At 40.6% G+C, this 15,405-nt stretch overlaps 5 protein-coding genes and 1 long non-coding RNA gene across 7 annotated transcripts in view; 4 read left to right on the top strand and 2 right to left on the bottom strand.

Moving 5' to 3' along the window:
• Positions 1-950, top strand: LOC104827558. Its single transcript, XM_010560737.2, has 2 exons — positions 1-293; positions 398-950. Exons 1-2 carry the CDS (start codon positions 213-215, stop codon positions 836-838), a joined length of 522 nt encoding a protein of 173 aa, XP_010559039.1. The 5' UTR covers positions 1-212; the 3' UTR covers positions 839-950.
• An 809-nt stretch (positions 951-1,759) lies between these two features.
• LOC104827547 (BTB/POZ domain-containing protein At5g67385-like) lies at positions 1,760-4,515 on the bottom strand. 2 transcript variants are annotated; one of them, XM_010560726.2, is made up of 5 exons: positions 4,112-4,515; positions 3,867-3,936; positions 3,162-3,773; positions 2,549-3,061; positions 1,760-2,478 (listed from the first exon to the last, which is right to left on the bottom strand). In XM_010560726.2, exons 1-5 carry the CDS (start codon positions 4,168-4,170, stop codon positions 1,963-1,965), a joined length of 1,770 nt encoding a protein of 589 aa, XP_010559028.1. In that variant the 5' UTR covers positions 4,171-4,515; the 3' UTR covers positions 1,760-1,962. The 2 variants fall into 2 exon arrangements, with proteins under 2 accessions (XP_010559028.1, XP_010559030.1); XM_010560728.2 differs by having other exon boundaries at positions 4,115-4,511.
• Positions 4,516-6,202: 1,687 nt separating this feature from the next.
• On the top strand, positions 6,203-9,239 carry LOC104827539 (casein kinase II subunit alpha-2-like). The gene is made up of 10 exons (XM_010560718.2): positions 6,203-6,554; positions 7,001-7,130; positions 7,391-7,585; positions 7,713-7,870; positions 8,038-8,128; positions 8,232-8,297; positions 8,412-8,494; positions 8,604-8,667; positions 8,755-8,823; positions 8,971-9,239. Exons 1-10 carry the CDS (start codon positions 6,241-6,243, stop codon positions 9,028-9,030), a joined length of 1,230 nt encoding a protein of 409 aa, XP_010559020.1. The 5' UTR covers positions 6,203-6,240; the 3' UTR covers positions 9,031-9,239.
• Positions 9,240-9,562: 323 nt separating this feature from the next.
• On the top strand, positions 9,563-11,960 carry LOC104827524 (uncharacterized protein ycf36). Its single transcript, XM_010560705.2, has 7 exons — positions 9,563-10,016; positions 10,135-10,287; positions 10,399-10,476; positions 10,565-10,660; positions 11,123-11,158; positions 11,409-11,590; positions 11,669-11,960. The coding sequence occupies exons 1-7, from the start codon at positions 9,771-9,773 to the stop codon at positions 11,832-11,834; spliced, it is 957 nt and encodes a 318-aa protein (XP_010559007.1). The 5' UTR covers positions 9,563-9,770; the 3' UTR covers positions 11,835-11,960.
• LOC104827532 lies at positions 11,876-12,481 on the bottom strand. The gene is made up of 2 exons (XR_773918.1): positions 12,310-12,481; positions 11,876-12,231 (listed from the first exon to the last, which is right to left on the bottom strand). It is a non-coding gene; the product is annotated as an uncharacterized LOC104827532 (long non-coding RNA).
• Positions 12,482-14,482: 2,001 nt separating this feature from the next.
• Positions 14,483-15,405, top strand: part of LOC104804529 (subtilisin-like protease SBT1.7) — a 3,931-nt gene continuing 3,008 nt past the window's right edge. Inside the window, exon 1 of the mRNA XM_010528844.2 lies at positions 14,483-15,399. Within this exon, the coding sequence (XP_010527146.1) occupies positions 14,734-15,399 (666 nt within the window). The 5' untranslated portion in view covers positions 14,483-14,733. The remainder of the gene's footprint in view (positions 15,400-15,405) is intronic.

Here is a 15,405-nt window from a genome sequence, read left to right as displayed (position 1 = left end):
AGAATCTAAATGGACTAGCCGACAAAATGCAAATGTTCTTGTCTCTATCTTGTTCCTGATATTTTTTTTTCATACTATTCATTTTCACAGGTATCTTATAAATCCATATCCCTCTGTAAGGCTGCAAGCTAGAACCAGGGGAGTTCATATATATATATATATTTGTCTGTGGGGGTATTTCTTGCATCTCTGCTGAAATTGATTCTTCAAACATGGAGAAGCTTCTTAATCCGTACGAAAAGGAGTACATGCGGATGGCCATGCTCAAACACGAAGAAACTTTCAAGCAACAGGTATATGGAGGAAGAAACATATATATATATATATATATATATGTATGTATATATGCATATGTATGTGTGTGTAAATTTACTAAATGGGTTTTTTGGTGTTTCAGGTATACGAACTCCATCGGTTATACAAAGTGCAGAAGATTCTGATGAAGAACACGGAAACCAATCCATCAAAGAAGGAATTTCGGAACCAAAATAACATTAGCAACCATAAAAACATCGGTATAGGGTCCATCGGACGCGTGGATGGAGAAGATGCAAGGGCCGAACAAGTTTTGGACTTCGGTGTCGGATCGGACACAGAGATGATAGACGAGAGTGAGATCGAACTGACACTTGGACCCACATGTTACGGTCCATCGAGGAAGAAGAAGTCGTCGTCGTCGGTGTCGGATTCTCGCCGGAGTTTGTCGTCGACGTCGACGACGGGATCTACCAACAATAACAATGGGACAAGTAAAATTATTATCGAAGAACGAACGATGCAGGAGAGGCTGATTAAGCAGCAACCATGGCTTCATGTACTGAGCTTGAATGTTAATTGATGATCATTAACTACTTATTTTCTTGATCTTTAATTTTTTTTCTTCATTGGGTTTTTGGTAGTGTCGTTTCCCTTGTAAATTTAGATTAGTACAATGAAAAAAAAATCCATCATCCTGATCAAATTTTATATAATTATAATTTTGATAAAATCTGGGGTTGATTAATATTCTTAATTTTTGTAATTAGCATTCATGTAGCGTAAGAATATGGAATAATGATAATAGATTGATAGTAATAATAATATCATTATCAACGGAGAAACAATAATGAGTGGAGAAACGGAGGTGAGTTGGTAAGGAACATGGTCAATATAACGAGAGGTTGGAATTTTAACTCCTTGTCATCGTCTGTCAGTTATCTCCCACACGAGTGTGTTGCAGGTTCGTGCACGTGGGAATGAGTTTTTACTCGCTGCGATGTTATCTGATGTCGTTTTCGTCCGGTCCATTGGACTTAGATGCGTTAGTGATATGGCCGGTGTCCGGTCTGAAAGGCTGCAGGTAGATTCCCCTAGTATAGAAAAAAAAAACAATAATGAGAGGGGTGAAAGATAAATTTGAAAATTGGGACAAGAAGAGGCGTGTGGTTGATTCGCTGGCATGTTAGAGCAAACTCCTACTTCTTCCCCTGTTTTGTGGTTTTATCATCTCTCTCTCTTTATATTTTTTATAAAGTGCTCAATAATTCTAAGTAGATGACCCCACGATCTTGTCGGTTTATATAGATTATCAGCTTCCGGTTTGAGATCTTCCAGGTCCATCGTATCTATCCTTTCATGTACACAGTTTTGTCTGTTTGTGTTATACATACATACATACATACATACACGTATGTGGTTATCAGAATGATGTGTTTTTCGACAAGAGAGAGTGTGTGTAATATGCATTATGTGATGTTTTTTTTTATATAGCATTATGTGGTGTTCAAATATAACATGAGATATTTTCATTAGAATTGGTCCAAGACTGGAACTCATGAAGGAAACACAGATATTACCAACTTTACATACAATCAAAACATCATATCCCACATAAAAAAAAGATGCTGAACCAGAGAAAATTCTTTGATTCAGCACAAAAAAAAGGGAAAAAAGGAAGAAGAAGAAACCCAACAAAACAGTGTTTTAAGAGATGGAGTGTCTCCGGTCTTTGGGGGGTTTGGTCCGGCCTCTGGCGTTATGCGGCGAGATGCCAAAAGGATAAAGCCTTCCAAGTTTCTTGGAAACAGAGCTCATGAACGACTTCTTCGGCAATGGCGGCTTCCCCATCGAAACCGCTGAAACCGGCGAGTTGCTATTACTGCTTCCCATTTCAGATTTCTCGTACTCCTTCAGCTTCATCTTCATTTTCAGGAGCTCCAGCTTCAAATCCTGGTTCTCTCTCTTTAGCTTTGACAGCTCTTCGTTATATGAAGTGGGTTTAGGTGGAGGAAGAATGGAAGGTGGCGGATCAGTAGGAATATCCGTCTCTTTCATTACATCACGTATACGTTGTTGCTCATAGTACAGGACCTGAACCACTGTTTGAACCGGAAGACGATCGTTCTGAGCTGCATGAGCACATGCTTCTCTCGATAGCTTCTGGCAATCCATCAAGCTGCAAACTTTCTTCCTCTCCACCTCGCTAATGTTCGGATGCGCCTGCCGGCCCAAGATCATTCATTCAATTCATGTAGTAGGAAGTGTATTGTATTATATTATATCATATTACCTTGAGGTAGATGTCAATGGCCCGATACATCCCGTCTTCGGTCACTCTGGACTGTTCAGGAATTAGTTCAGCCAACCCGATGAATTTCGGGACGTTCACGTTTCTGTCGGAGGCGATTTCCGCCAGATAACTTTCCATGAGCTTTCCGATACGTTCCATATCCGTGGCAATGTCTACGGCATTGTTTCCTTCGACCTCGAACTCGAGATAGTTCATGAGGATGCGTTGAACCGTGTCGATATCGAATAGGGTGTCTCCGGTGAAAGAGTAAGAAGGGATGAGGAGATCATCAAGAACAGCTTGTCCCAATTGCAAGGCCATTCTCTTTTCCAAGTCCAGTCTACAAGCCACCGTCGTTTCCAGGTAGATTGCCGCTCTAAGCAGCATCGACAAAAAGCTCACCGACATCGCGTATCTTTCCCTCGGAAGAAGGCTCACGATCGTTTCAAGAATGACCCTTTTCTCGTGTTCTTGTTTCGGCTCGATCTTCTTCGTCCCTTTCCCGAAAATCTCCTGCATTTGCGCTCAAAGAACCATAGAGTTATGCCCTGGAAAACATTACAGAACAAGATGTGTATATATACCAAATGATATGTTTAGCTTGGAATCTCACCAACCCTCTAAGAGCTTTCTGAGCGTACAGCATAAGGACCGGGCCAAGGCCATACTGCTTGAATCCTCGGGCCATCATCGCGATCAGGACACGTTGAAACGTATCGATCCTTAACACCGTTAAGTCCTCAGCCCACCAATCAACTGCGAGCTGCTTGTTCTGTGACACTGACACCTCGTTGTTTCCACCATTACTCGAGGCCGTACAGCAGAACTGGCTCTCTTGGCAAGCTGCATAAGCGATCGCATCGATGCATCGGCTGACCAGTTTCACTCTCTCGGCCATCGGTAATAAATCCTCCGCCTTGTGAAGAACCGTGATCGAGCTGGATAAGCTTTTGAGGGCCACTTCGTTGAGGTAAGCCTCTGCTCTACCCAGAAGGTTTCCAACAGAGTGTTCCTCTGTCATCTCCAGATACTCAGCCGCGCATCGCAGCATGGCGATGTTCTCTGTGGTTATCTCGAAGTTAATGCCGTAGCAGAACTTGGCTGCCATCTCGAATGCTTCTGCTCCTCCGGGGATTTCATGGATTCCGATTACGCTAATGTCCGATTCGTTATTCGATTCCGACACAAGTTTTCGAATGAACCCAGATTTCGACACAAGCGGAAACTGCAGATTCCGAGGGAAAAAAAATTTAGCATCGATTGAACTTCCATGATAATGAGTCATTAAATAATCAGTATAGTTTGATCCAGAAGCTACCTTGTGAAGTGAAAACGAAGCCTCTCCTACATGAGCGGTGACATCACTTGGGATTTCCTGAGAAGAAATCCTGCAACAGATGAAAAAAAACTTGTAAAGATTCGATTTTTCTTTTCTCCCGAATACTCGATGCTTGATTTATCGTCTTTTTGGTAATGGGTATGCTTGATTTATAGTTCTAAGCAGCAAAAATTTAAAAAAAAAATGACTTGAGAAAAATTTTGTAAGAAGAGATTGAAGACCACCACCATTCGCTGGTTCTCTTCATGGCTGAGGACATAAGCTCCTTCTTTTTTGCGGACATGTTACCAGCACTTGTCCTGCGATTTCTTCTTTCTCAAGAAAATCCACCATGGAAGAACTTCAACAGCTACTTGATACATGATCCATGAAGTTCATATCATCACGACAATGGAGCTCATGAGCATGGTGGCATCACACGGGGTGCCGTATCGCAATAAAAGAGAGGCGAAGAAGAAAATCGACCTAAAAGTTTCTTTTTTTTTAATCTAATAATTGCAATTTCTTTCGCTCAAACGGAAGGAGAGAAACCAAATTCCCCAAAGGATTTCAGGAAGTACCAAAACTAACCCCGACACGGAACAAGCATCTGAGCAGGAGCAGAGGAAAGGGGCTAAGGGTATTTTCGTAATAACTAGATAAGTATAGAAAAGATAGACAGAGATATGCTGTCTAAAGAGTGTGTGGTGTGTTTGGGGTCCGAGATACGTCCTTTTGCATGCCCCCATCCAATCCCAAAAATAATGCATAATATATAATAATTTTAAAAAAATGGGCTAATTCCTGTCCACAAAAGTTCACATCCCTCTCTTCTCCCTTGTCACTCAAATTTCAAGATTAAATTTCGACGTACACTATATATATTATCAAAGTTTTAAATGGATATGTACTTTGAATCATTTTCAAATTTCAATATACTTTAAATGGATTAACCATAAAATATGGTTGATCGTATGGTAAAAATATAATGATTAATATTCAGATATCATAAAAATAATTTTCATTAAAGTCTTTTTTGATGGATAGAGTGATTGTGGTCCCATATGTTATATTCCCTCCATCCATGTCTTTTAAGAAAATCTCCAAGACGATATATTGATCCAAAAAAACTAAAACGCGACCGATATTGATTTAGATAGGATAGTGCTAATGGATCATTTATTAACGTTAACGTTACACAACATGTTAGTTCATGTCATTTCACAATTCGGTTTATTTGTTTAATCTTGACACTTAACGTCATAACCCATGAATGTTTTCACCAAACGAACATTGTTGGAATATTTGATATCATTGAACATTTGTCTATATCTTATAATAAAACTTGATTTATAATTTATTTTTTATATTTAAATAGGTTCACTAGACTTTCAGTCCAATTATATCCATCCAGAATCGGAATACAGTCTTATTACAATTTTAAATTATAACTTTATTTTCCAACGGCCACTTGAATATGAGATTTGGGATATAAGGTCACCTCTTTCCTTCTCAACCAACTATACAACTCCACCTAGATCTATTCCGATTAGGTTTCATAACATATATTTGGTACGTGCATATATATATATATATATATATGTTAATTAAGAAGTCATGGATGGACAGTAGAGAAAATTTAATCAACAACAACAAATTAATGGTCTTTCTTCAACGTAGTTTATGAAAGGAGAAGAAGAGAGGGAGCATAAGTGAGCTGCACATGTTGTTTTTATGGACAGAACATGAATTCTTGTCCCTACCTATCATCCTTTATTACTTGTTCTTCATCTTTGATCATTGAAGTCATCACTCGGTACCCTTTTGATTGGGACTCAACTCATCCTGCCATAAATGGTGTCTCTCTTCCAATTAATTATGAAAAATACTCAACGTCCACGTCTGAATTTTATTTATTTATTATATATCTCAAAAGATTTACATTATTGATATTAAAGTTTATAAGACTGTAGGTTTAGTTGTTATAACAGTAGTTAATGGCCCCATATATACATATAAGCCGTACGTCAGAAGCTGTTTGGTAGAAAATGGACCTTCGACATTTGAATCGACAATACGCTTTTATGGGTGTAAACTTGTGTAAATCTGTAATTTTTACAAACGAAAAAGTAATTAGTAAAAAAAAAGTGTGACTGGGGGTGGTGGGCGTTCATTTATGGGCCCAAATGAGTCCATGTATAGCACTTAGTGGGCCTATTGGCCCAATAAAGATTTGCAGATCGAAGGTTCTCTCGGGCCTTTAATTTTTTTCTATATTTTTTTAAATTATCCGATTTTTTTATTCGTTTCGGTTGCGCAAAAACCACGCGAAAGCCCCAAAAGGAAAAAAATCCGGTGTGGAAGAGCGCAGTGAATGATAGATGCACTTATCTTTTTCTCCTGCTTCTTCCTCTCTTCATCTCTCCGACGTCTTCTGTTAGCGTGCGCCGTCTTGACCCTACGTGCGCCGTTGGTGCACTCTCCTATCCTGCGCTCACCTGTCGTTACCTTCGCCTCCGCCGCATCTGACGTTTCCGGTGGTAAGGTCGATCGCCTCGATACCGATATTCTCGTCGAGATCTCCGGTTCCAGTCGCCGAGCGATGTCGAAAGCTCGTGTTTACACCGATATCAATGTGATGCGTCCCAAGGAGTATTGGGATTATGAGTCTCTTAACGTTCAATGGGGGTAAGATCGTTTCTTTTGGTAACCGGGAAACCCTAGGATTTCGAATAGCAATCGTTACGGTGCAAATATCTTTTTTCTTCTTTGGTTCATAATTTTTTTATGAATTCATCCTTAGAAATGATGCTATAGTCGTATTTGTGTTGTTTATCTTGTTGGACTCTGATTTTTTATTGATGATCGTCATGCGGAAGGCTAATGAAACGAAATGATGATAGATGCATGATTTCTCTTCCACATAGCTCTAATCTAATCGAAGTGATGGCAAGCAATGTAGAAAGTGAGTTCCTAAAGCTGCATTCTGAATTTTGTATCTCAAAGGGTATATTCAATTGGATGTGAATGGGAGGGAAGAAATGAAAAGCTTGTTTCCGCAGTTGTTTGACTTTGATTTTATGCTAACGTGATGGTGCTTCTAATAAAAGTTTCTATCCTATTTTGGTTCTCAGAGATCAAGATGATTACGAGGTTGTCAGGAAGGTCGGGCGTGGGAAATACAGTGAGGTTTTTGAGGGCATAAACGTGAATACCAATGATAAGTGTGTAATCAAGATCCTCAAGCCTGTTAAGAAAAAGAAGGTGATTTTTCTTACATTTCTACAATCAGACTGAACTTAAAGATAGCTAGCAATGGCACATTCAGTGTACCTGCTCTACGTTGTTTGCCACAGTAAATACAACTTAGTCTTAAAATGTAAGGGGAGAAACCCGAATTCCTGTTTCTCTTACGTAACTATATTATCACTGAGACAACATCACTGCTTCTCCATACGGCATTTTTACTTGGCTTCCATTAACGAGGGCTTTTTGAATATTCGCCGTTTATGCTCTTTTGACAGATAAGAAGGGAGATCAAAATACTTCAGAACATCTGTGGTGGGCCAAACATTGTCAAGTTGCTTGATGTTGTCCGAGATCAACACTCAAAAACCCCGAGCTTGATATTTGAGTATGTTAACAACACAGATTTCAAAGTTCTGTATCCTACATTGACCGATTATGACATCCGCTACTACATCTATGAGCTGTTGAAGGTAATTGCTGTATCGGTGTATTTCATTCCTTTTTGGCTTTGGATGTTTGTAATATTTCATGGGGCACTATTAAATATTAACTAAGCTAGGAGAAATCCTTGTAAATTATTACTGTGACTTGTTTCAGGCACTGGACTTCTGCCATTCACAAGGTATAATGCACAGAGATGTCAAGCCACACAATGTCATGATAGACCATGAGCTGCGTAAACTTCGCCTGATAGATTGGGGTCTTGCTGAATTTTATCATCCTGGAAAAGAGTATAACGTTCGTGTGGCCTCAAGGTATGAAAAATCCCTTTGAATCTCATTCTTTTTCTTTGTAGCCTCTGTTTCCCATCTTTCTGAAAATATTAAGCTGGCAGAACATTGGTTTCCTTCTGATTATTATAATGATAAGATATGCAATCCCTGCCAGTAGTGAGGCTAAAAGTTATTTCTTTATGCACCAGATACTTCAAGGGACCCGAACTTCTAGTGGATTTACAGGACTATGACTATTCATTGGACATGTGGAGTCTTGGTTGCATGTTTGCTGGGATGGTGAGTGCTTTATAAGACTTCCTGCATTGGATTGTGGTCATCTGAATTTCCTTTTTCATCGTTTGTATATCATGTTATGGACATTTGATTTGGCATCGTACAGATATTCCGCAAGGAACCATTCTTTTATGGCCATGACAACCAGGATCAGCTTGTCAAAATTGCCAAGGTAAAAAATAGTACTTTACAGTTAGGTTTTGTGAGTTGATGATATATATGCCCATTTTCTTGAGCTGGGAGGATTTTAAAGTCCATTTTGAGCGTTGGTCCGATTATGTCTCAGGTGTTGGGAACTGATGAATTGAATGCATATCTGAACAAGTATCAGTTGGAACTTGATCCTCAACTAGAAGCACTTGTTGGGAGGTACGTGATTTGTTGTTCTATAAAAAAAAAAATTAAAAAATCAGCCTTAGCTTATGGTGCTATGGTGTGGGTTGTGACCATATTTTTTCTGTGGGTTATACACACACAGGCATAGCAGGAAGCCTTGGCCGAAATTCATCAATGCGGACAATCAGCATTTGGTCTCACCTGAGGTTAGCTTTCTTCCTCCTCCTTTTCATCCTTTTTTTTTCTTTACCGCTAACTGCGGAAGTCGTAACGGTTGGTATCATACGGTGAAGGCAATTGATTTCCTGGACAAGCTACTTCGGTATGACCATCAAGATAGACTAACTGCGAAAGAAGCCATGGTAAGTATTAAAAAGACGAGACCCGATTCCATGTAACGCATTTTCTGTAAATTCGGATAAAGGATCGATCCTCGGATTCAGAGGGGATGAAGGGTTTGTGTGCAGAATGTCTGATGTAGTTGAATTTGAATATGTACTTGTTGACAGAGACACCCATATTTTGGGCAAGTGAGGGCAGCAGAGAGCAGCAGAATGCGGATGCAGTAAGTTCAAAAGAGACGCAAAGGCAAAGGCAAGTTTGGTGATAATTTTCACATTTGAGATTTTTTTTAAAAAAAAATTTGCTGAAGAAGTTATGTCAGACTCTGCTTTGTAATGAATTTGGGTGTCATGTGAAGAAGCGTTACTTGGAATATATATTGTGAAATCGTCTACTATGTTAGTGGGTGTAATAAGGATTGGAGTTTAATGATGAAGATAAGGTGGTCTCTTTAAAATGAAAAAAAAAAATAACTTGAGACGAAAAAAACGGTTTCTATTGCAAGTGGACCATGATCAAAATTAAAATCATCGATTTTTTTTTTTTATAAAGATTGTCACTATAATCATAATAATTTTAATACTAGAAAAGCTATGATAATCACTTTTTGCAGTCCGAGTAAGAAATGTACAAATTACAAATGTAGATGTGTCTATAAACTAAATAAATATAATGTTATCCATAAAATATAAATTAAAATAGATATTTTATGGTTTTTTATTGAGGGATAAAAATTGTAAAGAGAAGAAACGCCCACAAAAATTGCGTGCAGGAGAAGAGCGGCCACGTGGCAGGAACAAGACCTCCAGACTTTGCCACAGTTCGGAAGAATCCAAACATCATCCTCTGTCGTTCACTTGGCTTCATCGGCTCTCCTCCACATCATTTTATTTTAACTCCACCAGAATCTTTACGAGACTTGATAATATCCCACGCATCAACGAATTCCATCGTCCGGGAACTAACAATGCTCAGACTAAACCCGAATTACCCCCCGATTCCCAACCCGACAAGGGTCTGTTGCAATAACAAGCTCGGGAGTTACTACGACACATCTTCGACCGTCAAATATGGCGGAAGTGGTCGGAAGCTGGTCCTGAGCGTGTCCGTCAAGGCTCTGGAGGACGAGGGCAGCGGTGGCGGCAGCACCAGCTTCCCCGGTCAGAGCTGGGATCCGAGCTCGGAGATTGAGGTTCCTTCTGAACAAAGACCGGTATATGCTTGGTTTCCTTATCAATGGAAGAAACACAGAAACAAAAAGACATGAGCATTTGTTGCATATTTGACAAAAAAAAGTTACGGGATTTGATTCTTTACCTGTGTGGTTTCAGGTGAACGAGTACTCGTCTTTGAAGGATGGGATTCTGTATTCGTGGGGTGAGTTGGGTCCGAGTCAGTTTTTCCTCCGACTCGGTGGTCTTTGGTTGGTGACCTTCACTGTCCTTGGAGTTCCCATCGCAGCCGCTAGCTTTAATCCTTCTAGAGTGAGTCCCATAACACCAAACCTCTTATCATGAATTTGAAAATACCTTCCTGCAAAAAAAGAAATATACATACAAGGGTTATAACACGGATAATCTACTGTCCTCCTGCAGGAACCTCTAAGATTCATTCTTGCCGCCGGGACAGGAACACTTTTCTTGGTGTCACTGATTGTCTTGAGAATCTACCTGGTACGATCATGACTTGCTTTCTTAAAAGGGTTCTAGCATAATCTTCCGCTGAAGCTGACTAATCTGTTCATTGATCTGCATATTCGAGGGATGGAGTTATGTCGGAGATAGACTCCTGTCAGCAGTTGTGCCGTATGAAGAGAGCGGATGGTATGATGGACAGATGTGGGTGAAGCCACCAGAGGTATAGCATTTCAAGTCATCTGTTATGCTACTTAGAAAAAAGGACATGTGAAAGCATAAGTACACCTAAGTACCACCACTATCCAGTTCCAGAATTCTAGGAGTTGAGACAAGATTATAGCATCTTTGTCCCTGTGAAAAGGATATCAACTCAGATATGCGGCATAAGGTAACTCTATCTAGAAGATGTAGGCAAAGATAAATGATATTTGGTGAAATAAGTAGACATAGTATACCTGGTTAAAAATGCCGGAACCTAGACGAAAGCATACTGCTCATGTGTGTCTAACCAAATCAGTGGATGATCTATCATCCTGAAGCATATAGCAGAAATGTCTCAGAAAGTACACTTGAAATGATTAATTGAATCATCAAGCCCGAAATTTGACTCCCAGAGCAAGAGAGCCAGCCAACTTAACATTTTTTTTCTTATCTGTTAATGACTCCGGCGATTGCGTTTCAGGTGTTGGCTCGTGACAGGTTGTTAGGTTCTTACAAGGTACTCTGATGCAATACATGCATTCTATTTCATAACAATGAATCCAAGTACATAACTAAAATGTTCCCACATTACTCGTTTTAGCTTTAAAATGCAATTTCATGGTCATATGCATAAAGAACTGGAACCAACTGGTGAGAAAGCACAACCAGGATGGTATAAGTTTGTGCCCTTTGCTACAAGACCTCGAGCCACGACAGTGTTTGTGATTAGTCACAGGTTAAAAAATTCAGCGAATTCATGGTTTCAGGTAAAGCCAGTCATCCAGATGCTCAAACAAACTCTAGCTGGGACAGGGGCCTTACTCGTTTCTGCAGCCCTCTTATTCATTTTTGCGACCCCCGTCGAGGATTTCTTCAAAAGCGCTCTATCAGCGAAGGAGAACCTGCCAGAAGTTTCCATTTCAAGAACTGAGAAGAAGTTCAATATAGGGTATTTGTCCTACAACTATAATATGATTCTATGAACCTCATGTTGAGACTCACATCCTCATTCCACAACCTTTTGCAGAAAAGAGAAACTGCTCAGCCTTCCGGTTGATGTAGTGACCGACGATGACCTGGCAGCCGCGGCTGCAGAGGCCGCTGATGGGAGACCCGTCTACTGCAGAGATCGATACTACCGTGCATTGGCTGGTGGACAATACTGCAAATGGGAAGACCTGTTAATGAAATAGTGTGAAGAACATGGCACCGTATAAGACCAATGTATATGCTGTTTTCAGTTTTGATCAGAATGCCTTAGCTCTATATCCTGTGGTGTAATCTCAGAGCCAATTCACTGTTAGGACTCAGACCTTCAATTGTTGTCTATAACAAGAACCTATACTAAATTATATACACAGTAAACAGCTCGAAGCTGAAAATCCAGAATCGCAAATTGTTTTATGCATAAAACGACATCAGATCAAAACAAAGATCGAGGATCAACCCGACAAGAGAAGGAGCGTTGGCTAACAATATCGTCAAAACGAAGAAACGCAATGCTTACCTTACCGTTCCTCGGCTACGAGAAACGAGGAATGCCTCACCGACCAAAGATCATAATTGCCTATGGCGGTAATTGAAGAATTTCTGCAGAATGACGATCTATGTGTTTTACTTCTAGTATCCTTGAAATTCGAAATCTAGCACACGCTACCAAATCAATACCTCAATCAAGGCCGTGAAGTGAAAAATTGAACATTTCCATCGGAATTCAACAAAACCAACACGGCAAAACGACGATAGGGAGAGGAACCACGAGTGAACTACACGTCGTACAGGAAGAGTGAACTCGCTCGGCACTCGGAATGACGATTGTTCTTCTTCCGAGTCCGAACTCGAAACGATATCTCGCTATTTATCATGGGCCAATTTGGGCCAATGAAAATTCTCATCATGGGCTAACACATTCGGCCCAAACATGGCATAGTGATGTGGCTACGCGTAAAATAAAACGGTGTGGGTCGACCATATTCTACGAAATGTATTTTCTTTTTACAAACCTTGGGAGATTAGCGAAAAAATATAATTTCAATTTCAAGTTATATTCTTTTTATAATAAAGTATATAAATATTTTGGCGAAGTATTTTGCAATGATAATTCCATCTTCTGAAAAGGAGAGTGAGGGTGTGGTCCAATAAGAGCCTCGAGAATTTTGTCTCACTCCACATCTTGAGTATAACGAGGTGGACAAAGAGTCAATTTGCAATTATCGCTAGGAGTTCCAAAACGTGGACCAACTTCCAGCTAGGAAAATAAATAACGAAAAATTAAATATGTGACGGACTTTGGTGTGTTTATGTCCGAAATCAATTCACATGGACTTCCTGTCGACTCGTACCATACGGTCCATATGTTGCCACTGCCGCATCATTTCCCCAATTATCAAAGCATGGGTAGTTCGGGTTTTTCAATTCCACTTCTTGGTGTCCTCTCTTTCACGCACATACTATTATGTATAAGTTCCTTAATTTGTTATAACCATAATATATATGATTCCATCGAAATTAAATTATACCTTTTGAGCTACGAAAACATGCGATTATATTACATGCACTATTTTATGGTCCGTTGGGAGAAAAACACGAAGCATTTATTGGAATCCACCGAAGATGTTAGCAAATTGACAAATATAGGGGAAAACCTCCAGATCATCTGGTTGGGAGCATGGGGTGGCGCCCATGAGGTGGAGAATTCGATCTCTCATCGCCGCATTTTCTCTTACCTGCTCGTCTGTCAGTCTCTGAGTTGATTTATCTTTCACGTATGTGTTGTTTGTAGACTTATGTGCGTGAACTTGGAGTTTTCTCAGATCTACTATGAAAGTCCGACCTTGTAGGATAGGGGTTTCCCAATGTTATAAAAAACATTGACAAATGTATATCGATAGCGTGCAATGGCTCACTCGTATACTCTAATCTGATTTCCCATTAAAGAGCGGAGTTCGAGGTGAGACAACAAAAAAATGTTGACCCCATCGATTCCCATGCATCATGCTTGTCTCTTGCATCTCCGTCCAAGATAGAAATCTGGATCCATTTTTTTTTTAAAATTTTTTTTATTTACGTTGTTGTAATAGCGAAAATATTTGCATTAACAAGTAAATTAAAACGTAATTAAACAATTAATTAATCAGGGCACATGGGGACGTATTTGTCAATCTCCATTGTTAATTTGTCAATATCGAACTATAAATCACCTGTCGTTGGCCGTGAAACACCCATTACGGTCCATGTTTCATTATGAAATTTAGCACTAAAAGACATAAACTTGTGACCTCCTCAATTGGTGCAAAATTTTAATATCCATTATTGTTTTTTTTTTCGAAATTAGTTTTTCTTTATGCGGAAGAGATGCCCTTTTTCTCATAGTTGGTTATGAGTAACATCAACATGTCTATGCAGTGCCTTTTAACAGTGGAGGAAAATATCTTATAGCAAAACTTTATCAAGTCTCAAGATCGGACGGTTCGTGTTGATCAAGAATTCTGATGCGAGATAGAGATCTAAATCACGCACACGTCACGCGTGGGCCCACACTCTCACTCTGCCACGGTCCAAATCTGGCCTCGGGGTAGTTCTTCCCTACGGAGCTTCCGTTACTTTGAGTCATGACCCACTAATTATGGATAAATGTATTTATATTTTTCATAAAACATACATTTATGGGCCGTTTCAAAAGTGCTTCCCGTTGCAGATTTTCTAAGAGAAAGAAGGTAATGATGACAGAAACAGAATCTCGAAGCACAAAAACTTGTGCATTGATTGGATTAATAAAAGGCCGCAATTCATGTGAGCAAAGTAAAAAGAAAACAAAATAATAGTCATACAGTCATCACTTTTAGTGCTGGTCACACGCATACACACACACTGTGTATCCTCTCGTGTTCAAACACAATCATTCATGCGAAGGCATCCAAAACTCCACCATCCAAACCCGTTTTCTCACTCTTTCCTCCACTTTCCCTCAGATTCCTAGAAAATAAACTTTTTAATTTTAACCCGCATTAGCTTCCTGTAGTGTATTTAAGCTCAGCCACTCCCCCTTTCTTCATCAGCTATCCCAAACAGAGAGAGATTCCATATTAAAAGATGACGTCTTTTCTCTCTCTCACTGTTCTCACCGTCTTTTCTCTTGTTCTTCATCTGGGCTTCTGCCACGTGTCCTCCGCTCCCGCCGGACATGGCCGCGCTACCTACATCGTTCACATGGCGAGATCCCAGATGCCGGCGAGTTTCGACCGCCATTCCCACTGGTACGACTCGTCTCTCAGATCTGTCTCCGACTCGGCTGAGTTGCTCTACACTTACGACAACGCGATTCACGGGTTCTCCACTCGGTTAACCCCCGAGGAGGCCGACTCGCTAGCGGGTCAACCCGGCGTCATCTCGGTCCTTCCCGAGCTCCGGTACGAGCTCCACACGACCCGTACTCCGCTTTTCCTCGGCCTGGACCACGACGCGGATATGTTCCCGCAAGCTGATTCGGCGAGTGACGTCGTCGTCGGAGTTCTCGACACCGGAATATGGCCGGAGAGCAAGAGCTTCGACGACACCGGGTTCGGTCCCGTGCCGAGTGGGTGGAAAGGCGCGTGCGAAACCGGCACGAACTTCAGCGCGTCGAACTGTAACCGGAAACTCATCGGAGCGAGATTCTTCGCCAGAGGTTACGAGGCGACGATGGGTCCCATCGATGAATCCAAGGAATCTAGATCTGCCAGAGACGACGATGGCCACGGGACCCACACGTCGTCTACGGCCGCC

The sequence above is a fragment of the Tarenaya hassleriana genome, unplaced genomic scaffold (genome assembly GCF_000463585.1).
Source record: "Tarenaya hassleriana unplaced genomic scaffold, ASM46358v1 Cleome10, whole genome shotgun sequence".
Taxonomy (NCBI): domain Eukaryota; kingdom Viridiplantae; phylum Streptophyta; class Magnoliopsida; order Brassicales; family Cleomaceae; genus Tarenaya; species Tarenaya hassleriana.
This window is presented reverse-complemented; position numbering and strand designations above follow the sequence as displayed.

Coding starts and splice junctions, on each gene's coding strand:
- LOC104827524 (XM_010560705.2), top strand. CDS start 9,771: ATGCTCAGACTAAACCCGAATTACCCCCCGATTCCCAACCCGACAAGG. Junction 10,288..10,398: donor CTAGCTTTAATCCTTCTAGA/GTGAGTCCCATA, acceptor GTCCTCCTGCAG/GAACCTCTAAGATTCATTCT. Junction 10,477..10,564: donor TTGTCTTGAGAATCTACCTG/GTACGATCATGA, acceptor TGCATATTCGAG/GGATGGAGTTATGTCGGAGA.
- LOC104827547 (XM_010560726.2), bottom strand. CDS start 4,170: ATGTCCGCAAAAAAGAAGGAGCTTATGTCCTCAGCCATGAAGAGAACC. Junction 3,937..4,111: donor AAGAGAACCAGCGAATGGTG/GTGGTCTTCAAT, acceptor CATCTGTTGCAG/GATTTCTTCTCAGGAAATCC. Junction 3,774..3,866: donor CTTCGTTTTCACTTCACAAG/GTAGCTTCTGGA, acceptor CGGAATCTGCAG/TTTCCGCTTGTGTCGAAATC.
- LOC104827558 (XM_010560737.2), top strand. CDS start 213: ATGGAGAAGCTTCTTAATCCGTACGAAAAGGAGTACATGCGGATGGCC. Junction 294..397: donor AAGAAACTTTCAAGCAACAG/GTATATGGAGGA, acceptor TTGGTGTTTCAG/GTATACGAACTCCATCGGTT.
- LOC104827539 (XM_010560718.2), top strand. CDS start 6,241: ATGATAGATGCACTTATCTTTTTCTCCTGCTTCTTCCTCTCTTCATCT. Junction 8,298..8,411: donor AGCTTGTCAAAATTGCCAAG/GTAAAAAATAGT, acceptor ATTATGTCTCAG/GTGTTGGGAACTGATGAATT. Junction 8,668..8,754: donor AGCATTTGGTCTCACCTGAG/GTTAGCTTTCTT, acceptor CATACGGTGAAG/GCAATTGATTTCCTGGACAA.